The 27,489-nt window shown below is 37.6% G+C and overlaps 1 protein-coding gene and 1 pseudogene across 1 annotated transcript; both read right to left on the bottom strand.

Moving 5' to 3' along the window:
• Positions 1–1,353: 1,353 nt before the first annotated feature.
• On the bottom strand, positions 1,354–2,283 carry LOC136175448 (olfactory receptor 4A47-like). The gene has a single exon (XM_065945740.1). It carries the CDS (start codon positions 2,281–2,283, stop codon positions 1,354–1,356), a length of 930 nt encoding a protein of 309 aa, XP_065801812.1.
• On the bottom strand, positions 2,284–27,364 carry LOC136175449 (putative olfactory receptor 4A4; annotated as a pseudogene).
• Between the last annotated feature and the right edge of the window lie 125 nt (positions 27,365–27,489).

Below are 27,489 nucleotides of genomic sequence, written 5' to 3' on the forward strand. Positions count from 1 at the left end.
GGAATTAATTATGCAAATGTATAAATATTTGTCCATGCCCCAAAATATTCTTCACATTATTTAAAAAATTAAAAAATAAATCATAAGCAGTAAAAACAGCAATCCAAACACAGGGTAATAGGGATAATTAGTGTACAACTCAATCATTAATATCAGTATGGAACAGTGTCAGCCGTCAAATACACACAAAAATTCATTAATAGGCAATTCATGAAAAAGGACTACAAATCATTTATACAAGGATGACATTCCAATTCAATTATGTTTATTGAATATCAATTAAAGTATACAAATGAAACAATTTGTTTAATCACATTTTCATATACCATAAGTGTTTATCAAGCCCTAGTGGTTCAGCATGTTGTCAAATGTATTTTCCAAAGAGAGGAGAGTAATAAGTTTGTTCAAGCTCATAATGACATTTTTGCAATTAACTATGAATATCAATATTTTAAATACACATACCACTTAACTCAACAATTCCACTTCTAGAAACTCATGCTGAGAAAATTTTAAAAAGACTTCTTTGCAGAATTATTTATTGTAGAAAAAGAGAACGAACTTGAAGAAAACTGGATACCTAAATTTTAGAGACTTTTAAAGAAGCTGAGCAGTATGAGAAAACTAGAATGAGTTAGATCTTTGTAGACTGTATGGAAAGATCTTAAGAAATCTGAGCTGCAAAATGCAAATTTATACACAGAGATATACAGGCAAACACAGGTGAAAATATGTTTCTTTTGCAAAAATTATTATTTGAGTAATCTTAGAAAGAGTATAGTGGCTGCATCTGGAAAAACTGGGAAACTCTGATATTGGTTGGACAGGAGGTACATTTTACATGATTCTATTTCTGTAGGGATTCTATTTTTAAACATTTACTATTATCCATCATACTTTCAATTTCCTACATAAAGGAAACTGTTACACTAAATTTTCATATGTAACAAATAAAAGTGAATGAAGATGATAGAATATATAGTATAAAATATTTTAATTAGTACAATAAAAAGTGAGAATAAAAGGTAAGAATCTGGTTACAAAAAATGAGAAGTAATAAAAGTAATGCATATTAGTTAATTATTTTTGTAATTCTGACCAACACATTACATATGACTTATTGACTCTATTTTAAATCCATTTTAACTTTCCAGTTGCAGTGATAAACTAGACATTGATGTTTGCATTCAAGGAGGGTAACTACTATTAATAACATAAACAAATATTCTATTCTTTAATAAAACTCATGAAAAATTCTTCAGAGAGAAGAAAAGTTTTCATCACAACAATAGACTTTGGTATTTGAAGTGAATTCCTAGTGTTAAACTATTTTCTCTGTAAAGCACAATGCACTTATTTGCTACTTGATCTCACTTTTTTTGTCCAGAGCTTCTTTATAGCATTCATGATCTCAGAACTTCTTAGACTATAGATTAATGGGTTCAGCATGGGGCTTATGACTGTATAAAACACACTCAGTGATTTGTCAATGGGGAAGGTCTTAGCAGGTCTTGCATACATGAAAATACAGGGAACAAAGAAGCAGACAACCACGGTGATGTGGGAGCCACAGGTCTGGAGGGCTTTCCGCCTCCCTTCCTGACTCAGGTTCTTCAGAGAGCGCAGGATGACTCCGTAGGACACGAGTAAGAGCAGAAACACAAGAGTGCACATCAGTCCTCCATTGGCCACCTCTAAAATGCCGATGACAAAGATGTCGGTACAGACGAGTTTCAACAAGGGGAACATGTCACACATAAAGTGGTCAATGACATTGGGGCCACAGAACGGGAGCCCATAAACAGTGCCAACTTGGATAACTGAGTGCAGAAAACCTCCAACACAGGACGCCAGCAGCAGCGCAACACACACCCTCTGCCTCATGATCACCAGATAATGCAAGGGCTTACAGATGGCCACGTAGCGGTCATAGGCCATCACCAGCAGAAGGGATATCTCAGATCCACCTAAAAAGTGCTCTGTAAACAGCTGGGTCATACAGGATTCAAAGGAAATGGTATTCTCCCCAAAGAACAAGTCTGAAATCAGTCTGGGGGAAGCAGAAGAGGAACAAACTAGATCTATAAATGATAAACTAGCAAGAAAAAAGTACATCGGTGAGTTCAGGGTCTTACTGACAGCTACAGTCGCAACGATGAGCAGGTTGCCCACTACAGTGAAGACGTAGAAGAACAAGAACAGAACAAAGAGGACTTTCTGCTCCTTCGGGTTCTGTGTGAGGCCCGAGAGGATGAAGTAAGTCACATTGCTCCTCGGTTCCATCTAGTCTGTGTAGGTGCCGTGTTCACGTGTTAGAGGCAGTGAGCCTACAGAACAACGGGTAAGTTTTTCAATGAATTACAATGTTCATCCTTCGTTACAAATTCAATTAAAAGAATGTGTGTGGAGAATCTTTTCATATCCAATGTGTTATTGACATTCTAATTGCCAAGTTGAATAACGCAGAGTTCCTTGCCCTCGTGATATAACACACGACTAGGGATCAGATAATTCCAGACCCATGCATCAAGTTATAAGGATATTCACAGGAGTTAAGAGTCACATTACAGGAATATATCAATCAAAAGAGAATCAGAGAAGAATTTCCAGAAGAATTAATGCTTCAGCTGAATTTTTTTTTAAGTGAATTACCAAGAAAGGACAGAAATGGACTTCAGTGAAGTCACAAAGTGTAAAAGTGAGACTCACTCAAGGTAATTTGCATGATCAATGTGAGTAGATCAAATCATGAAAAGGTTTCTGTCCTGAATTGTCCCAGACCTCACTGATACTTCTTAGGTCTTTAAGTGAATGTTTCCCTTTTCCTGATCAATAAACACTGCAACAGTCTAATTTTGTGTCTCAAGACCCTGTGTTTCCCCTAATTTTCCAATTATATATCTCTAATTGTGGACATCCAATTGAACGCAATTTAATATTTGTAAACTCCGGGAGTTGGTGATGGACAGGGAGGCCTGGCATGCTGCGGTTCTTGGGGTTACAGAGTCTGAACTGAACTGAACTAATATTTATAAAACAAGCTTTTTTATTTTCCACAATAAACGTAGGCATTTCCTATACAAAATTTAAAGAATCATTACCTATTTATCTTGCTAAATGGTATAATTTTCCATGTTATTGTTCAGATAAAAAATTTCAGTGCTCTTCACTTATTTTTCACTCTCATAAAAATTAAATCCTATTGACACTACTTTCAAAACATATCACAAATTGCAATCCCTTCTAATTTTTTTCTGCTATGCTTTTTTTTTTTTTTAATTTCTGCTCCACTGTGATAGCCTCCTACCAAGTCTCTGCATGTTTATTCTGGCCTCCAAAATTGGTTCTCCTGAAGCAGCCCAAATTGTCCTTTTCAGTCTTACTCTGAAGATATCACTCTGCTGCTCAAAAGTATTGCGGTATACTCCAATCACGCAGTCGTAGTTTAATTCATCACATCTAACATTCACAGTAACACAGACTGTAACCCCTGTCCCATAAGCATTGCGGTATACCCCAATCACGTAGTCATAGTTTAATGCATCACATCTAACATTCAGAGTGACATAGACTGTAACCCCTGCCCCATAACTGCAAACACCGAGGCTGAGAGCGTCCGCTTCTCGTCCCCAAAGTCACATGTGTCTACGTGCTGCACCTGCACCTGTTTCATTTATTTCAAAGTGAACTAACTTCTTCCGTAATAAATAAAGTCACTCAATTGTTAGGCTGTCTCCCAGTATTCTCCATTAGTCTTACCTTGTGGAGGCTTGTCCACAATCTGAAGAATGAGGTTTAACTCAAAGTAAGCCCTGGAATTCTTTCATCCAGTATGACAGTATAGGGCTAAGGATGCCTTATTACTTGAGGATAAAATTATGTCATTTGACTGTTCATTTTCTAAATGGATTCTTCTCATTATTCAGAAGGTCATTTTTATATGAGGTGTAGATTGTTTGAAAAGAATTCCATGGTGTACACAGAAAAACAAAGGTTTATCACATTAGGAAATTTATCAGAAAGTCCAACAAATCCTATATAAACATAGGAAGATAGCAACTAGTCATTTCCCAGGGAAATTTTTCATAAGCAACCTCTTTCTTAATAACATTAAAAAGAACACTAGCATTTGATTGTTTAGCCCTTCTCACTCTGTCCCATTGATATGTCTAGACTGTATTTTTTAAGTCTAAGAAAGGACCTCCTGAAGAGTTGATGCCAGTTACTAAGTGGGAAGCATTTTCTTCAGCTTAAGAATGATGATGATGAAACACCCCATCCCTTTCAGATGCAATTATTATTGAATCTTAGATTTGGAATGTGTCCAAGACTGATTCTTGCTTAATTAATTCAGTGGGATTTTCCACAAAGTTATTAAAGAACATCTATATGTAAAGATATTAATAGGCCAAATCACATAATTCATGTCAGAAAAGTACAATATGGGGGGAAAAAATAGTATTTTAGATCTCTATCAGACTGGTGCCAATCAAGAATAAAATGTCAACCCAGTCATTTTGCTTCAGTGAACTTACTTGTTGTGTATTTCCCCACCTGCAATAGCAAGATTTTCTTTACTTATATTTAATACTCAGTTTAGTCACCATAAAATTTGGTACAAATTTGAAAATCATATCAAAATATTATTAAAGCTAATTAAATTAGCCTTTTTAATTAAATTAAATTTAATTATTATTAAATATATTTTATTAATTAAACATTAAATTTATTAAACATATTTTATTTAATATTAAATATATTAAAGCTAATAATTTCAACAATCAGTAATTTTTTTTTAAAAAGTAGGGCACCTCTGTAATGCCAGCAACTGTACTATAAGTAAGGACACAGCAATTAATAAAACTGGGCTAAAATCAGGTAAAACCTTCTTTTTCCTGCATTCCTTTATTATTTTCTCATAATAAAGTTAGACAATAAAGAAGGAGATGTTAATTGTAGTTGTATTCATGGTGTGCAATATAAGAAATAGAGTACTGGATAGAAAATAAGAGGAAGAATTCTACTGTGGGTAATGCAATCAGAGAAGATCTTTCTTAAAAAAGGATGCTTAAACTGAGATTTAAAAGGAAAGGAAATGGCAACCATTAGAAGCACTGTTACAGAAAGCAAAACTAAATAAAAATTAATAACAAAATTATCTCACTTCAGAAAACAGGAGTTCTGCTTAGGAACATCTAAGGTTTCCACAGGAATTTTTATGTCAGCATGATGTTACAAAGGACTTGGGAGGCTGTGACTGTTTGTCTTCTCCCAGATTTTAATGTGGAAGCTTTAAAGCTTTAATGTGGAGGAAGATGTTAGCAATGGGTTTGTCACATGTGGACTTTATCATGTCAAGGTACATTCCTTCTCATGACTTTATACAGGAGACAGGGATAAAGAGCATCCACAAGAAAAAGAAATGCAAAAAAGCAAAATGGCTGTCTGAGGAGGCCTTATGAAGAGCCGTGAATATGTACCACAGCTTCCTTATCCACTCGTCTGCTGATAGGCATCTAGGTTGCCTCCATGCCCTGGCTATTATAAACAGTGCTGCGATGAACATTGGGGTGCACGTGTCTCTTTCAGATCTGGTTTCCTCGGTGTGTATGCCTAGGAGTGGGATTGCTGGGTCATATGGCAGTTCTATTTCCAGTTTTTTAAGAAATCTTCACACTGTTCTCCATAGTGGCTGTACTAGTTTGCATTCCCACCAACAGTGTGAGAGGGTTCCCTTTTCTCCACACCCTCTCCAGCATTTATTGCTTGTAGACTTTTGGATAGCAGCCATCCTGACTGGCGTGTAATGGTACCTCATTGTGGTTTTGATTTGCATTTCTCTGATAATGAGTGATGTTGAGCATCTTTTCATGTGTTTGTTAGCCATCTGTATGTCTTCTTTGGAGAAATGTCTGTTTAGTTCTTTGGCCCATTTTATGATTGGGTCATTTATTTTTCAGGAATTGAGCTGCAAAAGTTGCTTGTATATTTTGAAGCTCTGGTACATATATACCATGGAATATTACTCAGCCATTAAAAAGAATATATTTGAATCAGTTCTAATGAGATGGATGAAACTGGAGCCCATTATACAGAGTGAAGTAAGCCAGAAAGATAAAGATCAATACAGTAAACTAACACATATATATGGAATTTAAAAAGATGGTAATGATAACCCTATATGCAAAACAGAAAAAGAGACACAGAAGTACACAACAGACTTTTGGACTCTATGGGAGAAGGCGAGGGTGGGATGATCTGAAAGAATAGCATTCAAACAAGTATATTATCAAGGGTGAAACAGATCACCAGCCCAGGTTGGATGCATGAGACAAGTGCTCGGGGCTGATGCACTGGGAAGACCCAGAGGGATCAGGTAGAGAGGGAGGTGAGAGGGGGGATCGGGATGGGGAATACATGTAAATCCATGGCTGATTCATGTCAATGTATGGCAAAAACCACTACAATATTGTAAGTAATTATCCTCCAACTAATAAAAAATTAATGGGGAAAAAAAAAGAATAGCTGTGAAAAGAAGCAAAGCAAAAAGCAAAGGAGAAAATGAAAAATAATCCTATTTGAATGCAGAGTTCCAAAGAATAGCAAGGAGAGATAAGAAAGCCTTCCTCAGTGATCAGTGCAAAGAAATAGAGGAGAACAATAGAATGTGAAAGACTAGAGATCTCTTCAAGAAAATTAGAGATACCAAGGGCATCTTGGTATATATACAAAGATGGGCACAATAAAGGACAGAAATGGTATGGACCTAAGAGAAGCAGAAAATATTAAGAAGAGGTGGCAAGAATACACAGAAGAACTGTACAGAAAAGATCTTCATGACCCAAATAATCATGATGGCATGATCACTCACCTAGAGCCAGATTTCCCAGAATGTGAAGTCAAGTGGGCCTTAGGAAGCATCACTACAAACAAAGCTGGTGCTGGTGATGGAATTCCAGTTGAGCTATTTCAAATCCTAAAAGAGGATGCTGTGAAAGTCTTGCACTCAAGATGCCAGAAAATTTGGAATACTCAGGAGTGGCCACAGAACTGGAAAAGCTCAGTTTTCATTCCAATTCCAAAGAAAGGCAATGCCAAAGAATGCTCAAACTACCGCACAATTGCACTCGTCTCACGTGCTAGTAAAGTAAGGCTCAAAATTCTCCAAGCCAGGCTTCAGTGATATGTGAACCATAAACTTCCAGATATTCAAGCTGGTTTTAGAAAGGGTAGACCTACAAGAGAGCAAATTGCTGACATCTGCTGGCTGATCAGAAAAGCAAGAGAGTTCCAGAAAAACATCTATCTATGTTTTATTGACTATGCCAAAGCCTTTGACTTGTGGATCACAAAATCTGTGGAAAATTCTGAAAGAGATGGGAATACCAGACCACCTGACCTGCCTCTTGAGAAACCTGTATGCAGGTCAGGAAGCGACAGTTAGAACTGGACATGGAACAGCAGACTGGTTCCAAATAGGAAAAGGAGTATGTCAAGGCTGTATGTTGTCACCCTGCTTATTTAACTTATATGCAGAGTACATCATGAGAAATGCTGGGCTGGATGAAGCACAAGCTGGAATCAAGATTGCCGGGAGAAATATCAATAACCTCAGATACACAAATGATACCATTCTTATGGCAGAAAGAGAAGAAGAACTAAGGAGCCTCTTGATGAAAGTGAAAGAGGAGAGTGAAAAAATTGACTTAAAACTCAACATTCAGAAAACTAAGCATCTGGTCCCATCACTCCATGGCAAATAGATGGATAAACAGTGGAAATAGTGACAGGCTTTAGTTTTTTAGGCTCCAAAATCACTGTAGATGGTGATTACAGCCATGAAATTAAAAGACGCTTACTCCTTGGAAGAAAAGCTATGACCAACCTACACAGCATATTAAAAAGCAGAGACATTACTTGGCCAACAAAGGTCCATCTGGTCAAAGCTATGGTTTTTCCAGTGGTCATGTATGGATGTGAGAGTTGGACTATAAAGAAAGCTGAGTGCTGAAGAATTGAGGCTTTTGAACTGTGGTGTTGGAGAAGACTCTTCAGAGTCCCTTGAACTTCAAGGAAATCCAATCAGTCCATCCCAAAGGAGACCAGTCCTGAGTGTTCATTGGAAAGACTGATGTTGAAACTGAAACCCCAATACTTTGGCCACCTGATGTGAATAACTGACTCATTGGAGAAGACCTTGATGGTGGGAAAGATTGAGGGCAGGAGGAGAAGGGGATGATAGAGGATAAGATGTCTGGATGGCATCACTGATACGATGGACATGAGTTTGAGTAATCTCTGGGAGTTGGTGATGGACAGGGAGGCCTGGCGTGCTGCGATTCATGGGATGACAAAGAGTAGGACATGACTGAGCAACTGAACTGGACTAAACTGACATCCCTTTTATTTCCAACTTGCTAAGAGTTGCTTATGAAAAGATGTATAATTTTTATATGGTTGTAATCAAACCAAGGAAAAATTAAGAAAATAATTTCAGTTAAAAATCACCAAAAAGAACAAAATATTAACAGCAAACTTAACCAATGAGGCAAAAGTCTTGTAAACTGAAAATCACAAAATGTTAAAGTATTTCTAGAACACACACATATACAGGAAAACATTTAAGAATTAGAATATTTAATAGTATTTAGATGTTAATATTACTTCAAGTGATCTAAAGATTCAGGACATTCTCTATCAAAACTCAAAAATGTTTTTTGCAGAAGTAAAAAATTCATGATAAAATTCATATGGAATATTAAGGACTTCAAAATTGCCAAAACAGTTTTGAAAAGGAGGAAAGTTGGAGGTCTCATAATTCCTGATTCTAAAACATATTACAAAGCTACAGTAACCACAGCACTAGTATTGGGGTAAAGATGGACAACAGAATAATGCAGTAAAAAGAGTTTAGAAATAAGCTTTTGTATTTATCCCAGATACTTTTCAATCACCAGGAGTATTTCATGGAAAAAGAATATAATATGACATTAAGTGAAAAAAAGGCAGTCACAAGAAAACAAATATTGTATGATTCCACATAACTGAGACACTTCATCAAATCATCGACCAAAAGTAGAATGGTGGCTGCCCACAAGTCAGTGAGGGAAAATGGAGAATTTTCTTTAATGGTTTTGGAATTTCAGTTTGAGAAGTTGGAAAAGTTCTGGATATAGACAGCAGTAATAATTGCATAATAATGAGAATTAACACCACTTTAAAATGATGAAAGTTATGAATTTATTATGGATATTTAGCCATAATTTAACAAGTAAATTTAAGAACTAAGATGACCTCATTAGTTGATTTATGATATGAACATAGAGTATATAGCATGATAGCCCAAAGTAAAGGCAAATATCATTGGCTTCAGATACATCTGGGGAATTTAAGAGGTACATATGTCAATACAGTGACAAAACTACTGAAGTAAAATTGTTACTTTTAAATTTTTATTTTAATTTGGAGCATGCATGCTTGCGTGCTCGGTGGCTTCAGTCATGTCCCACTCTTTGTAAACCTGTGGACTGCAGCCCGCTGACTCCTCTGTCCGTGGGATGCTCCTGACGAGGATACTGGATTGGGATGCGTGCCCTCCTCCATGGGATCTGCCCCATCCGGGGATCCAGCCCGCCTCTCCTGCAGCTCTTGCATGGCGGGCGGGTTCTCTCCCACAGAGCCAGCCGGAAGCCCTGTCAGAGTCCAGGGTTAGCAACGTGCTGGCTTGCGGTCTACAGCAGTGACTGGGTTATGCACACGCATGTGACTACTCTCTCTCAATTTCTTTTCCATTTAGTTTATTACAAAATATTGAGTAGAGGTCCCTGTGCTACACAGTAGGACTTGTCATAATCTGTGTTAAATATGTGGTGATTCAGCTGCTCAGTCGTGTCTGACTCTTGGGGTATCACGGACTGCAGCCCGCTAGGCTCCTCTGTCCATGGGGTTTTCCAGGCAAGAACACTGAAGTGATTTGCCATTCCCTTCTCCAGGGGAACTTCCCGACACAGGGATCGAACCCAGGTCTCCCGCATTGCAAGCAGACATTTTAACATCTGAGCCACCAAGGAAGTCCGACCTCATTTAAATTTCTTTTAACTTAATTTTAATTTTAGTTTTAAACTACATCATTTATTTTAATTACATTAAATTTATCATTAATTTTTAATAATTTTGAAATAGAAATATGTAAGTATAGACATATTTGTGAGAAACAACAGGAATGAGAGACTGCGAGTCTCCTCACAGATCAAGATATCTTACATATTATGGCGATTATGTGTCAGCCTGCACATGAATAGAGAGATTAGTGAAGCAGAAGAGTGTCAAGCTGGATCCAAATTCGTTGGGATTTCAGGATATAATAATCATGATTTCAAATTAATGGCCAAAAGATAATCATGCAACTATTTTTTACAAACCGAAAAATATAGAGAAACCACCAAAATTTCAATCCCCATTTAACTCCTAAACCAAAATAAATTTGAGAAGAATCAAAATTTTTAACCTAAGATATAAAAATGCTTTTAAAATTAAACTCTGAAAAAAAATTTAAGAATATTTGACAGAAGTGGAATGGCGAAAATCTTTCTAAGCAAGGTAAAAAAATGTTAAAAATTGAATACCAAATGTAAAACAATTACATGCAAAAAGCATTCTACAGAGTTTAAAAACTTAAAAACATATAACCAGAAAATATTAACTATACACGCAGTGGTAAAAGTGATCGTTTCTTTAGTATATAAATATTTCATAAAATTTAGTATGGAAAAGATTAACCATTGAGTGAAATAGATAAAATTTGAATGAATATATGTATATAATTCTGTATATTTATATACACATAAATTCACACAAAAATAATACAAATAAAAATAAACATATGGAAAGATAATCAAATTCAATTATATCAAAAGGGTTGTGGGTAAAGTATGAGTTACTTTAATCAAATGTCATAAATACTTACCAGGTACTGGTCATTGAGATGTGGACAAAAGAATTCTCATAGAGTGGACAAGACTGTAACTATTTAAACAACCTCAAGTATGGTAGTTTGGCAAGCGCTATCAATATCAACATCTTAAATTCATATATTACCTGATCATTGGTTCAAATATCATAGGAACAATCCTATGCCTATGAACTCATACTTTCACATATATAAAGCTTGTATTTATTGGAATATTATTTGTTATAAAAACATTTAGCAACCACATGAAGAGAAATGTGCATGTTAATTTTTGTATAAATTTATAAGGAGAACTTTGTACCATAAGAAAATTAAGATATATATATATATGTTAAATAAGATATATATATATATATATATTTGGACTTGGGCTTCCTAGGTGGCACATTGCTAAATGCAGGAGATGCAGAAGACACAAGTTTGATTCTGGATTGGGAAGATCACCGGGAGTAGGAAATGGCAGCCCACTCCAAAACTCTTGCCTGGGAAATTCCATGGACAGAGGGACCTGGCAGTCTACAATCCACGATAACTCAAACAGTCAGAAACTACAAGCAACTGAGCGTGCATGTATGAAATATATGGACTGATATGGAAACATTTTCAAGACGTTGAATAGTAAAAGCAAGTGTTACATATATAGAAAGAAAAAAATACATGTATGTTAATTACATTTGCATTTGCAAAGATTATTACCAGATGAAAAGAAACAGATTTAGGGCCAACAACTAGGGCTGGAAAATGCTGAGAAAAAAAAATAGCAAATTCATTTGACACTTCATACCATATTGTTTGGTTTCCATCACTGTGGTTTATTAATACCTGTTTTACTTCAAATTTTCTTGTAAACAGGAAAAGCATTAAGTTAAAAATTTTGTGTATAATGCAACTGAAATATAGTACAGAAGGCAATATATATAGACTTTAATACTTTAAATTATATAAATTAAAAGTTCATTTACATGATAAAAATCTAAATAAAAATGGATCTGTCCTGAAAAAGAGTTGTTGTTGCTTTCAGTCTGTAAGTCCTGTCCAACTCTTTGCTACCCCATGAACTGCAGCATCATTTTTACTTTTTCTTTCATGAAAAAGAGTAAAAAATATATATCCATAAATGGTTGGGCTTCCCAGGTGGCTCTTTGCTATGCAGGCATTATATCATTCTAGGTACAGAGATGAACAAGTAATTATAAACTTTACATTCTAATAGGGAGAAAAGCTGTTATTAATAGCAGAGTTGTACAGTTGTAATCTTTAATTATAATTATCATAAACTAGTTGAAGAAAGAGAAACAAGAATCAAACTGCAAAATGCCTTCACTGGTGGCTCAGATGGTAAAGAATCCGCCAGCAATGTGGGGGACCTGGGTTTGATCCATGGGTTGGGAAGACCCCCTGGAGGAGGACATGGCAGCCCACTCTAGTGTTCTTCTCTGGAGAATCCCATGGACAGAGAAGCCTAGCGGGCTACAGTTCACGGGGTCGCAGAGAGTTGGACACAACTGAGGGACTAAACACAAAATGACTTTTGCATTCAAAGGAAATGGCCGCTGATGTCAAATGACTCCTTTCATAGTAACTGATGCACTTAGTTAAAATGAGCTATGATGTTCCTTCTCCAGACCTTCTTCATGGAATTACTTAACTCAGAATTTCTTAGACTGTAGGTTAATGGGTTCAGCATGGGACTGATGACTGTATAAAACAACTCAATGATTTGTCAATGGGAAAGGTCTTAGCAGGTCTTGCATTTACAAATATGGAGGGAACAAAGAAGCAGACAACCACAGTGATGTGGGAAACACAGGTCTGGAGGGCTTTCTGCCTCCATTCCTGACTCAGGTTCTTCAGAGAGTGCAGGATGACTCCGTAGGAGATGAGTAGGAGCAGAAACACAGCAGTGCAGATCAGTCCTCCATTGGCCAACACTAAGATGCCGATGATATAGGTGTCAGTACAGACGAGTTTCAGTAGAGCGAACATGTCACAGATGAAGTGATCAATGACATTGGGGCCACAGAATGGGAGCCCATAAACAGTGCTGAGTTGAATCACTGAGTGCAGAAAACCTCCAACCCAAGACACCACCAGCAGCGCAACACACACCCTCTGCCTCATGATCACCAGATAATGCAAGGGCTTACAGATGGCCACATAGCGGTCATAGGCCATCACCAGCAGAAGCACAATCTCTGATGCACCAAAGAAGTGCTCTGTAAACAGTTGGGTCATGCAAGATTCAAATGATATGATTTTTTTCCCCTAAGAACAAGTCTGAAATCATTCTAGGGGTAATACAAGAAGAATAAGTGACATCCATAAAAGATAAGTTAGCAAGAAAAAAGTACATTGGTGAGTTCAGGGTCTTACTGACAGTTATAGTCATGACAATGAGCAGGTTGCCTACCAGGGTCAAAATATAGAAGAAGAAGAACATAACAGAAAGGACTTTCTGTTCCTTTGGATTCTGAGTGAGGCCCAGGAGGACAAAGTGAGTCACATTGTTCCTTGGTTCCATCCAGTCTGGACAGAAGCTGAGTTCAGGTATTAGAAGCAGTTGATCTAAAAGACAAGGGAAAAACAAAAACACACTTAAACTGGGGGGAAAAAAAAAAAAACACTTCACTTGAAGGGGAAAACACTTCCATGTATAATTGTTTATTTACCCATTCATTAGAGGGATGTATATAGAACATCTATTTGTGTCTAATATGTCATGGCCATTTGATTACCAAGTTGAATAAGGTAGTTTCTTTCCCTCAATGATATGGTACATAACTAGGGATTAGGCAATTCCAAATCCAAGTTATAAGTGACACTAATATTTGGCTTCTCTGGTGCTCAAATGGTAAAGAATCTGCCCACAATGCAGGAGACCCAGGTTTGATTCCTGGGTTGTTAAGATCCATTGCAGGCAGAAAGGGCAACCCACTTTATTATTCTTGCCTGGAAAATTCCATGGAGTGAGGAGCCTGGTGAACTATAGTCCAAGCAGTCAGAGAGTTGGACACGGCTGAGAGACTGCTTCTTTAAAATGCATATTTACACAGTGCTTAGGTTCACAGTATAGGAGTATTACAAACTATAATCAAAGAAGGTTTCCTGGAGGAAGAAATGCTTTGGCTGAGATTAAAAAGAAAAATTGAAAAAATAAAAATGATGGAAAGAGAACTCCATAAAAAGGTGCATCATTTACAGAGTCAGAAAGCATAGTAAATGAAACCCAGTTAAGGTAATTTACATAATCAGTGTAGGGAGGTCAAACAGTGAATAGAAGATCCTTGTCCCCTCTCTGTCTAGTCGCTCAGTCGTGTCCTGCTCTTTGCAACCCATAGACTGTAGCCCGCCAGGCTCCCGTGTCCATGGGATTTTTCAGTGTAGGTAGATCAAACTGTGAACAGAAGATCCTTGTCCTGAATTGTCTCAAACCTCACTGACACTTCTTAGGTCTTTGGTTGGATATTTCCCTTCTCCTGACCAATACATGCTACAGTCTCATTTTGTATCAGTCCCTAATTCTTCTCTAATTTTCAAACGCATATATGCAACATATCTAATTCTGACATACAATTTAATGACAGTGTAGTATTTATAAAACCAACTTTTAAAAGTTCTACTATAAACATTTCCTATACAAAACTTAAACAGGTGTTCCATATTTATCTATTAAATCCTATTATTTTCCATGCTCTTATTCAGACAAAAAAAAATTCAGTGCTCTTCACTCACTGATAGTCTCATAAAACTTTAATTCCTCTTTCCTCTACTTCCAAAATATATCACAAGTTTGATCATATCCTATTTCTTACTTTCTTCCTGGTCTACTGCAGTAGCCTCCTGCCAAACCTCTCCATGTTTATTCTGGCCTCCAAAACCTGGTTCTCCCAAAGCAACCCAAATTGTCCTTTCAAATTTTATTCTAATGATATGATCCTGCTGCTGAAAAGTCTTAACCTTATACTGCAATCACACACTCATAATTTAATGTATCACATTAAATATTTAGAGTAACAAGAACTGGAATTCCTATTTTATAATGGAAGAAACTAATACTCAGAATATCTCTTTCATTTTCCTCAAATAACAAATTTTAAGTGGTATATCTAGAATTGAACCTAAGTTTGATTGATTTCAAAGTAATATAGCTTCTTATACAACAAAGAAAGTCCCACACTTATGATTCTGGTTCCCACGACTGACCAGTAGTCTTACCTTTGGAGACTTGTTCAAAATCTGAATGATGACTTTAAGTTACACATATACACTAGGAATTATTTTTCATCCAGTGTAATGACAGATGGCAAAAGGTTGCCTTATTATTTGAGAATATATTTTATTTCATTTGACTTTACATTTTCTTCATGGAGTTTTATAATTATTCAAGTCATTTTTACGTGCACTGTAGATTATTTGAAAGGAATTTCAAATAAGGTACATACAGAAAAACAAAAGTTTATCATGTTAGGAAATTTATCAAAATGACCAAGAAATCCTATATATACATAGAAGATATCAAGTAGCCATTTCCCAGGGAGATTTTTCACAAGTAATTTCTTTCTACTAACTTGAAAAAGAAAAATAGCCTTTGGCTATTTAGCCCTTCTCACTCTGTCATGTTAACATGGTCAGATTAGTTAATCTAAGATTTTGAAAGATATTGCCATGAATTTTTTTTAAGTCATACTTACAAACTTTTGGAAAAATCAATGCCAGTTACTAAGCGATTATCATCTTCTTCTTAGGAGTGAAGATCACGGGATATTTTATCCCTTCCAGCTGCAATTATTATTGAGTTTTGGAACTGAAATGTTATTTAATTAGCTCACTTGGATTTTCCCCAAAGTTTTTAAAGGTCGTCTATATGTAAAGATGTAACACACCAAGTCACATAATTCATGTCAGAAAGGTCCAACATGGGGGGAAAAAAAAGGTCCAACATTCTCAAAAGTGATTTAGAATCCTTTTGAGACTAAAGGCAATCAAATTTTTCTCATTATCAGAGAAATGCAAATCAAAACCACAATGAGGTACCATTACACGCCAGTCAGGATGGCTGCTATTCAAAAGTCTACAAACAATAAATGCTGGAGAGGGTGTGGAGAAAAGGGAACCCTCTTACACTGTTGGTGGGAATGCAAACTAGTACAGCTGCTATGGAAAACAGTGTGGAGATTCCTTAAAAAACTGGAAACAGAACGGCCATATGACCCAGCAATCCCACTTCTGGGCATACACACCGAGGAAACCAGATCTGAAAGAGACACGTGCACCCCAATGTTTATCGCAGCACTGTTTATAATAGCCAGGACATGGAAGCAACCTAGATGCCCATCCGCAGATGAATGGATAAGGAAGCTGTGGTACATATACACCATGGAATATTACTCAGCCATTAAAAAGAATGCATTTGGATCAGTTCTAATGAGATGGATGAAAGTGCAGCCCATTATACAGAGTAAAGTAAGCCAGAAAGATAAAGACCAATACAGTATACTAACGCATACAGATGGAATTTAAAATGATGGTAACAATAACCCTATATGTGAGACAGAAAAAGAGACACAGATGTACAGAACAGACTTTTAGACTCTGTGGGAGAAGGCGAGGGTGGGGTGTTCTGAGAGAACAGCATCGAAACATGTATATTATTAAGGCTGAAAAAGATCACGAGTCCGGGTTGGATGCATGAGACAAGAGCTCAGGGCTGGTGCACTGGGAAGACCCAGAGGGATGGGATAGAGAGGGAGGTGGGAGGGGGGATCGGGATGGGGAACACATTAAATCCATGGCTAATTCATGTCAATGTATGGCAAAAACCACTACAATATTGTAAAGTAATTAGCCTCCAACTAATAAAAATAAATGAAAAAAATAAAGAATTTCAAACAGTAAAAAAAATAAATAAATACATAAAGGCAATCAAGAATAATATATAAACCCAGTCATTTTTCTTCAGTGAACTTGTCATGTATTTCCCCACCTGCTATAGCATCAATTTCTTTCCATTTATTTAATATGCAATTTAATCACGTTAAATTTTGTTTAGACATATAAAAGTTATATAAAAAACAGAATTAAACACCTTAAAATAAAATAACTAATAGCTAATTATATATCCAGTTATTAATTTTTTAAATGTTAAGCCACCTCTTTCACGCCTGCAATTTTGCTATGCATAAGGATACAGCAATTAGCAAAACCTGGGGGAAAATCATGTAAAAATTTTTTTTGCAAGAATCTTATTTTCTTATATAGGAGTCAAAAAAAAGAAGGAGACATTTAATAAAAAAATAAAGAAGGAGACATTTAATAAAATACTTGTGTTCTTATTTATGCCTTGCAATATAAGAACTAGAGTACTGCGACAAAACAGAGGGAGAATTTGACTGATGCTGAAGCTGAAACTCCAATACTTTCGCGACCTGATGCGAAGAACCGACTCATTGGAAAAAACCCTGATGCTGGGAAATATTGAAGGCGGAAGGAGCAGGGGATGACAGAGGGTGAGACGGATGGCATCGCCGACGCATGGGCCTGAGTTTGAGTAGACTCTGGGAGTTGGTGATGGACAGGGAAGCCTGGCATGCTTGCAGTCCATGGGGTCACAAAGAGTCGGACATGACTGAGCGACTGAACCGAACTGAAGTCCTCCCTTAGGAGAGGATATTTAATCTGTGATTTAAAGGAGAGGAAGTGGCTGCCATTAGAGAGAGTGTTACAGGACGGAAAGCTAAATAAAAATTAATAAATAAAATTATTTCACTTCGGAGGTGACAGTAGCTTTACATAGAAAGCCCTGAATTTTTCACAGGAATTTTTATGGCAGTACTGTTTTTAAAAAGCTTTCTCACCATGAGCCCTCTTGTCCTCTTTCTGATATTAAGGGGAAGGTTTAAATCTTTCAATGGTGAGGATGATGTAGCTGTGGATCTGTCATACATGGACTTCATTAGGTCGAGGTACTTTCCTTCTATTTCAAACTTGCTGAGAGTTTTTGTAAATGTTGAATTTTCGTATGATCATGAACCAACCAAGGAGAAATTAAGAAAATAATTCCATTTACAACAGCACCAAAATGAATAAAATAATTAAGAATAAACACCACCATAGAACAATAGTCGTATAAACTAAAAACAGCAAAACATTAGTCAGAGATATTGCAGAATGCACACATATATGGGAAGATATTTATAAGCTAGAATATTTAATAATATTAAGATGTTAATGCTACCTCCAGTGATCTACAGGTTTAGTACAAACCCTGTCAAAATTCCAACCTATTTTTCCCTGAAATAGAATAATTCATGACAAAATTCATAAGAATCTCAAGACTCCAAATTGTCAAAAGAATTTTGAAAAATAAGAAGGTTGGAAGTCTCATACTTCCAGATTGCAAAGCATACTACAAAGCTACAGTAATCACAGCACTAGTGTTAGAATAAATATGGACAACAGACTAATGGAGTAAAACACAGAGTCTAGAAATAAACCTTTGCATGTGTCTTTATGATATTATATGACATTAAGTGACAAAATCAGTCACAAAAAATCTAAATATTGTTTGATTCCACTTGACTGAGACACTTAGAAAGGCAAATCATAAACAGAAAGTAGAATCGTGTTTGCCTAGGGCTCAGTGGCTGAAATTGGAAAGTTTTGTTTGATGATTGCAGAATTTCAGTCTGAGAAGCTGGAAAAGTTCTGGATACAGACATGGTAATGCTTGCATAACATTGTGAATTAACCTAATGCTGCTTTAATATGGTTAAAATTGTACATTTTATTATGCATATTTGATCATAAACTAAAAAATAAATTTAAGAACTAAGGTGACTTCATTAATAGGTTTATGATGCAGACATAAACTATGTAGCATGATAGTCCAAAATATATGCAAATATCATGGGATTAGGATTGTTCTGGTTCAGTCTCTGAGTCGTGTCCAACTCTTTGTGACCCCATGGACAGCAGCATGACAGGCTTCCTTGTCTTTCAGTATCTCCTGGAGTTTGTTCAAACTCATGTCCATTGAGTTGGTGATGCCATCCAATCATCTCATCCTCTACTGCCCTCTTCTACTCTTTTCCTCAATCTTTGTCAGCATCAAGATTTTTTCAATGAGTTGGTTCTTTGCATGAAGTGACCAAAGTATTGAGCTTCAGCTTCAGCATTAGTCCTTCCAAAGAATATTCAGAGTTGAATATTCCTTTAGGATTTCCATTAGGATTGACTGATTTGATCTCCTTGCAGTCTGAGGGCTTCTCAGGAGTTTTCTCCAACACCACATTTCAAAAGCATCAATTCTTCAACACTCAACCTTCTTTATGGTCCCAATCTCACAACAGTCCATGACTACTGGAAAATCCATAGCTTTCACTATACAGACCTTTGTCAGCAAAGTGATGTCTCTGCTTTTAAATAAATTGTCTAGGTTTGTAATTGTCTTTCTTCCAAGGAGTAAGTATCTTTTATTTTTATGGATGCAGTCACAGGCCACAGCAGTTTTGAAGACCAAGAAAATTAAGGAAAATTAGTGGTAAAGAACCCACCTGCCGACACAGGAGACATAAGAAATGCAGTTTCAATCCCTGGGTTAGGAAGATCCCCTGGAGGAGATGATGACAATCTTGCCTGGAGAATCCCATGGATGGAGGAGCCTGGCAGGCTACAGTCCCTGGGGTCAAAAAGGGTCAGGCACAACTGAAGTGAATTAACATGCACACAAGAAAATTAAATCTGCCACTGTTTCCACCTGTCCCCCTTTTAATTGCCAGGAAGTGACAGAATTGGATTCCATTATCTTATTTTTTCATGAATGTTGAGTTTTAAGCCAGCTTTTTCACTCTCATCTTTCACCTCCATCAAGAGTTTCTTTAATTCCTTTTTACTTTCTGCCTTTAAGGTTGTGTCATCTGCATACCTGAGATTGTTATTTCTACTGGCAATCTTGACTCCAGCTTGCGAGTCATCTAGCTCAGCATTTAGCATCATGTACTCTGTGGAGTGAAGGAGGAGAGTGAAAGAGCTGGCTTAAGACCAAATATTAAAAGAAACTAAGATCATGGCATCTGGCCCCATTACTGCATGGCAAATAGAAGGGGAGAAGTTGGAAAGTAGTGACAGATTTCCTCTTCTTTGGCTTCAAAATCACTGCAGATGGTGACTGCTGCCATGGTGAGGGCAGATGATTGCTTCTTGGCAGGAAAGTGATGATAAACCTATCCAGTGTGTTGAAATACAAAGACATTACTCTGCCAACAAAGGTCTGGATAGTCAAGACTATGGTCTTCCCAGTGGTTACATATGGTTGTGAAAGCTGGACAGTAAAGAATGCAGAATGCCAAAGAATTGATGCCTTCAAACTGTGGTGCTGGAGAAAACTCCTGAAAGTCTGTTGGACAAGAAGAAGATCACCAATCAGTCTTAAAGGGAGATCAATCCTGAATATTCACTGGAAGAACTAATGCTGAAGCCGAAACTCCAGGATTTTGGTCATCTGATGCAAACAGACGACTCATTGGAAAGTCCCTGATGCTGGGAAAGATAGAGGGCAGAAGAAGAAATGGACATCAGAGGATGAGATGGCTGGATGGCATCACGGATGCAATAAACATGAACTTGGGCAAACTCCAAGGAATGTGAGGGACAGGGAGGCTTTAGCATGCTGCAGCCCACAGAGTCACAAAGAGCCGACATGACTGGGTGACTGACAGCAACAACACCACTCTGCATAGAAGTTAAAAGGCAGGGTGACAATATACAGTCTTGACACACTCTTTGCCCAGTTTGGAGCCAGTCCACTGTTTCGTGTTCAATTCTAACTGCTGCTTCTTGACCTGCAAACAGCTTTCTCAGAAGACAGGTAGGGTGGCCTGGTATTCCCATCTCTTTAATAATTTTCCATAGTTTGCTGTGATCTACACCATCAAAGGCTATAGTGTAGTCAATGAAGCAGATGTTTGCCTGAATTTATTGCCTTTTCTATGATGGGATGTATGGAGGCAATTTGATCACTAGTTCTTTAGCCTTTTCTAAATCCATGTTGTGTTTCTGAAATTTCTTGTTTCACATACTGTTGAAGCCTAGCTTGAAGGATTTTGAGCATTACCTTGCTAGAAGGTGAAATGAGTGCAATCATAAAGTAGCTTGAACATCTTTGGCATTGTCCTTCCTTGGGATTGAAATGAAATCTGACCTTTTCCAGTTCTGTGGCCATTGCTGAGTTTTCCAAATTTGTTGGCTTATTGAATACAGCACTTTAATACCATCATTTTTTAGGATTTGGAGTAGCTCAACTGGAATTTTATGACTTCTCCCAGCTCTGTTCATAGTAGAGCTTCCTAAGGCCCACTTGACTTCATACACCAGATATCTGCTTCTAGGTGAGTGACAAGACCATCATGGTTATCTGGGTCATGAAAATCTTTATATATATATATATATTATATATATATATATATATATATTGTCACCTGTTTTAAAATCTTCTGCTTCTGTTAGGTCCATACCGTTTCTGTCCTTTATTGTGCCTGTCTTTGCATGCAATATTCCTTTGGTATCTCAAATTTTCTAGAAGAAATATCTAGTCTCTCCTACTCTATTGTTTTCATCTATTTCTTTGCATTGTTCACTTAAGAAGGCTTTCTTATCTCTTGTTGCTGTTCTCTAGAAATCTGCATTCAGGTGGTGTATCTTTCCCTTTCTCCTTTGCTTTTCACTTCCCTTCTTCTCTCAGCTGTTTATAAGGCCTCCTCAGACAACCATTTTGCTTTGTTGCATTCTTTTTGGGAGGGACAGTTTTGGTCACCACCTCATGGACAATGTTACAAAGCTCTGTCCGCTTCAGACACTCTATCTATAAGATCTAATCCCTCGAATATATTTGCACCTCCACTGTATAATCATAAGTAATTTGACTTAGATCAAACCTGAATGGTCTAGTGGTATTTCCTACTTTCTTCATTTTAAGTATGAACTTTGCAATAAGGAGCTCATGATCTGAGCCACAGTCAGCTCCTGCTCTTTTTTTGCTGACTATATGGAGTGTTTCCATTGTTGGCTGCAAAGAATATAATCAATCTGATTTTCATATTGACCATCAGGTGATGTCCATATTAGAGTCGTCTCTTGTATTGTTGAAGAGAGTGTTTGCTATTACCAATTGGTTCTCTTGGCAAAACTCTGCTGGCCTTTGCCCTGCTTCATTTTGTACTCAAAGATCAAACTTAACTGTTACTCCAGGTATCTCTTGACTTCCTACTTTTGCATTCCAATCCCCTATAATGAAAAAGAAATCTTATTTTGTTTGTTTTTTTGTTTTTGGTGTTAATTCCAGAAGTTCTTGTAAGGCTTCATAGAGCCATTCAACCTCAACTTCTTCAGCATTAGTGGTTGGGGCATAGGTTTGGATTGTTGTGATATTGAATGGTTTGCCTTGGAAATGAACTGAGATCATTCTGTCTTTTTTGAGATTGCACTCAAATAGTTCATTTCAGACTCTTTTGACGACTATGAGAGCCACTCCATTTCCTCTAAGGAATTTTTGCCAATATTAGTAGATATAATGGTCATATTAATTAAATTTGTCCGTTCTCATCCATTTAGTTCACTGATTCCTAAGATGTCAGTGTTCACTCTTGTCACCTCCTGCTTGACCATGCCCAATTTGCCTTGATTCATGGACCTAACACTCCAGAACTTTATGGAATATGATACACTTGCGTAGTTTGTTTAAGAGGTAAATATGTCAATCCAACGACAGAACTAGCAAATTAAAATCTCTATATTTAAATTTTTATTTTATATTGAAGTATAGTGATTAACAACATGTTAGTTTTAACTGTACAGCTGTCCTGAATCGTACACAGTATATGCATGTGTCTATTCTTTTTCAAATTCTTTTCCCATTAATTTATTACAAAATATTGCATAGAGTTCCCTCTGTAATACCGTAGGCCTTGTTGATTATTTTAAATATACTAGTGCTATTTGTCGGTCTAAATATTTATGTAAACAGTTTAACAAATGTTGAGTACATACCATGGGCCAGGAATTGCTCTAAGTACTCAGAATGCATGAAGAAAACAAAGCAAACTAAAAGGAAAAAAAGGAAGAAAAAAGGAGGGCAGGAGAAAGAAGGAACTAAAACCCAAATTCTTTATATTGGAGTTCAAAACTAGATTTTAAATGCACGCTACTAAACACCTTAAAGCTCAACATTCAGAAAACTAAGATCATGACATCTGATCCCATCACCTCATGGGAAATAGATGGGGAAACAGTGGAAGCAGTGTCAGACTTTATTTTGGGGGGCTCCACAATCACTGCAGATGGTGACTGCAGCCATGAAATTAAAAGACGCTTATTCCTTGGAAGGAAAGTTATGACGAACCTAGATAGCACATTAAAAAGCAGAGACATTACTTTGCCAACAAAGGTTCGTCTAGTCAAGGCTATGGTTTTCCCAGTGGTCATGTATGGATGTGAGATTTGGATGCTGAAGAAAGCTGAGCACCGAAGAATTGATGTTTTTGAACTGTGGTGTTGGAGAAGACTCTTGAGAGTCCCTTGGACTTCAAGGAGTTTGAACCAGTCCATCCTAAAGGAGATCAGTCCTGGATGTTCATTGCATGCTGAAGCTGAAACTCCAATATTTTGGCCACCTCAATCGAAGAGTTGACACATTTGAAAAGACCTTGATGTTGGGAGGGATTGGGGGCAGGAGGAGAAGGGGACGACAGAGGATGAGGTGGTTGGATGGCATCACCGACTCGATGGACATGAGTTTGAGTAGACTCCGGGAGTTGGTGATGGACAGGGAGACCTGGCGTGCTGTGATTCATGGGGTCGCAAAGAGTCAGACACAACTGACCAACTGAACTGAACTGAAACACCTTTGAACAATTTTGTTCTCTTCTGGACTACTCAGATTGCCTGGCTATGCAAGGGGAAGAGGGGCTTGATAATGTGACACTTTCCTCTCTGCAAATCAATGTCAATATATAGCACACAGTTGACAAACCACAAACTGTACTACATCTCCACCTTCCAAAAGAGTCACCAAAGTTACTGATGAACCCTAAGTGGGAAGAGCTTACTCTCAGAGCTACAGGGAATATCTATGTATGTGGCAGTGTCACAGCATAAATAAAAAATTGTAATGAGTAATAATGAATAAACACATTTGCATTTCAAAAATTAAAAACAAAATCCCTAGAACTACATAATAACAACTGCTCTCTCATTTGTTTGTTTTTAAATATTGTTAACTAGGTTCTGTTTGTTTGTCTGTTTTGTTGTTGGCGTTTGTTTTGGATGTGCCATGTGGATTGTGGTAAAGTAATGTTCAAAATGCTTCAAGCTAGGCTTCAACAGTATGTGAACTGAGAACTTCCAGATGTAAAATCTGTATTTAGAAAAGACTGAGGAATCAGAGATCCAATTGCCAACATCCTGCCTGACTTTAGTCTCTACTACAAAGCTACAGTCATCAAGACAGTTGGTACTGGCACAAAGACAGAAATATAGATCAATGGAACAGAATAGAAAGCCCAGAGATAAATCCATGCACCTATGGACACCTTATCTTCGACAAAGGAGGCAAGAATATACAATGGAGAAAAGACAATCTCTTTAACAAGTGGTGCTGGGAAAACTGGTCAACCACTTGTATGAAACTAGAACACTTTCTAACACTATACACAAAAATAAATTCAAAATCGATTAAAGGTATAAATGTAAGACCAGAAACTCTAAAATTCCTAGAGGAAAGCATAGGCAGAACAGTCTCTGACATAAATCACTGCAGGATCCTCTATGACCCACCTCTCAGAGTAATGGAAATAAAGGGAAAAATAAACAAATGGTACCTAATTAAACTTAAAAGCTTTTGCACAATGAAGGAAACTATAAACAAGGTGAAAAGACAGCCTTAAGAATAGGAGAAAATAATAGCAAATGAAGCTATGGACAAAGAATTAATCTCAAAAGTATACAAACAGCTCATGCATCTCAATACCAGAAAAAAAAATGACTTAATCAAAATTGGGCCAAAGAACTAAATAGACATTTCTCCAAAGAAGATATAAAAATGGCTAGCAAGCACATGAAAAGATGCACAATATCACTTATTATCAGAGGATAGCAAATCAAAACCACAGTGAGGTACCATCTCACACCGGTCAGAATGGCTGCTGTCAAAAGTCTACAAACAATAAATGCTGGAGAGGGTGTGGAGAAAAGGGAACCCTCTTACACTGTTTGTGGGAATGCAAACTAGTACAGACACTATGGAGAACAGTGTGGAGATTCCTTAAAAAACTGGAAATAGAAATGCCATATGACCCAGCAACCCCGCTGCTGAGCACACACACTGAGGAAATCAGAATTGAAAAAGACACATGTACCCCAATGTTCATCACAGCACTGTTTATAACAGCCAGGACATGGAAGCAACCTAGATGTCCATTGGCAGACAAATGGATAAGGAGGTTGTGGTACGGATACACAATGGAATATTGTTCAGCCATTAAAAGGAATGCATTTGAATCAGTTCTAATGAGATGCAAGGAACCCATTATACAGAGCGAAGTAAGTCAGGAAGAAAAACACCAATATAGTATTTTAGCACATATAGATGGAATTTAGAAAGATGGTAATGACAACCCTAAAGTAAGACAGCAAAAGAGACACAGATATAAAGACAGACTCTTGGACTCTGTGGGAGAAGGTGAGGTGGAATGATTTGCGAGAACAGCATTGAAGCATGTATGTTACCATATGTGAAATAGATCTCCAATCCAAGTGCCACGCATGAGACAGGGCTCTAAAACTGGTGCACTGGGACAACCCAGAGGGATGGGATGGGGAGGGAGGTGAGAGGGGCGTTTGGGATGGGAGACCCACATACACCTGTGGCTGACTTATGCCAATGTATGGCAAAGACCACCACAATATATTCTAAAGTAACTAGCCTCCAATTAAAATAAATAAATAAACTTATTTTATAAAAAAAAAAAAAAGATGCTTGCACTTTGGAAGAAAAACAATGACCAACCTAGACAGCATGTTAAAAAGAAGAGACATTACTTTGCCTACAAAGTCCATACAGAGAAAGCAGTGGTTTTTCCAGTCGTCATGTACGGATGTGAGAGCTGGACAATAAAAAAGACTGAGCACCAGCAAATTGATGCCTTTCAACTGCGCTGCTGGAAAAGACTCTTTAGAGCCCCTTGGACTGCAAGGAAACCAAACTGTCAATCCTAAAGGAAATCAACCCTCAATATTCACTGGAAGGACTGATGCTGAAGCTAAAGCTTCAATACTTTGGCCAGCTGATGTGAAGAGCTGAAATGACCCAAATTGGAAGGGGTCCTTGGAAAAGACCATAATGCTGGGAGAGATTGAAGGCAGGAGGAAAAAGGACAACAGAGGATGAGATGGTTGGAGGGCATCACCAACTCAATGGACTTGAATTTGAGCAAACTCCGGGAGATGGTGAAGGACAGGGAAGCTTGTTGTGTGGCAGTGCATGGGACCACAGAGGGTCAGACAAGGGCTGAGTGAGTGAAAAACAACAATGTGGACTGTGGAATCCCAGTTCCTTTACCAGGTACTGAACCCTGGCCCTTGGCAATGGAACCACATAGCCCCGACCACTGAACTGCCAGGGAATTCTCAAACCCTAATTCTGACAACAAATTAAAGTTTAAATAACAACTGGGCAATACCTAAATATAAATATAGTTTTATAATGGTAAAGAATTCTCTACCTGGAATTTGCCTCTGAGTGCCTACATTTCAAAATAAACATACTATTAATAAGTAGTGAAACAGATCACCAGCCCAGGCTGGATGCATGAGACAAGTGCTCGGGCCTGGTGCACTGGGAAGACCCGGAGGGATCGGGTAGAGAGGGAAGTGGGAGGGGGGATCGGGATGGGGAATACGTGTAAATCCATGGCTGATTCATGTCAATGTATGGCAAAACCCACTACAATGTTGTAAAGTAATTAGCCTCCAACTAATAAAAATAAATGAAAAAAGAAAGTAGTATTATTTTATGTCCCCAAACCATAAAATTATGTTTCCTTCTACATTTAAAAGACAAAGTCGTTTTATATTGTTATGTTTATTTTCCATGCTCACTTTGTTTTTTCCAGAACTTCCTCGTAGCATTTCTTTGCCTCTAAATTTCTGAGCGTGCAAGCCTGAGAGATTTAGCAAGGGGGTTTTCGAAGTATAAAATGCAGCCGTGGTCTGCTTGCTGCAAACAAGCAGGGTACAAAGACTGAGAGGGCCACATGGTGTGGGAGACACGGATGGAGAGGAACTGCCGTCTCTCCTCCAACCTGTACGCCTTTGGGGAGCACAGATGACCACACAGGAGACCATTAAGGGAAAATATTTCACAGGCAGAAGAGCCCACTGCTGGGAGCAGCAGAGGTCAAGGCTGTGACTGCGCACGCAAACGAGCTTCCACACAGGGTTTGCGTCACACATGAGCGTCTACGGCTCTG

Source organism: Muntiacus reevesi, chromosome 9 (assembly GCF_963930625.1).
Source record: "Muntiacus reevesi chromosome 9, mMunRee1.1, whole genome shotgun sequence".
Classification (NCBI taxonomy): Eukaryota; Metazoa; Chordata; class Mammalia; order Artiodactyla; family Cervidae; genus Muntiacus; species Muntiacus reevesi.

Coding starts and splice junctions, on each gene's coding strand:
- LOC136175448 (XM_065945740.1), bottom strand. CDS start 2,283: ATGGAACCGAGGAGCAATGTGACTTACTTCATCCTCTCGGGCCTCACA.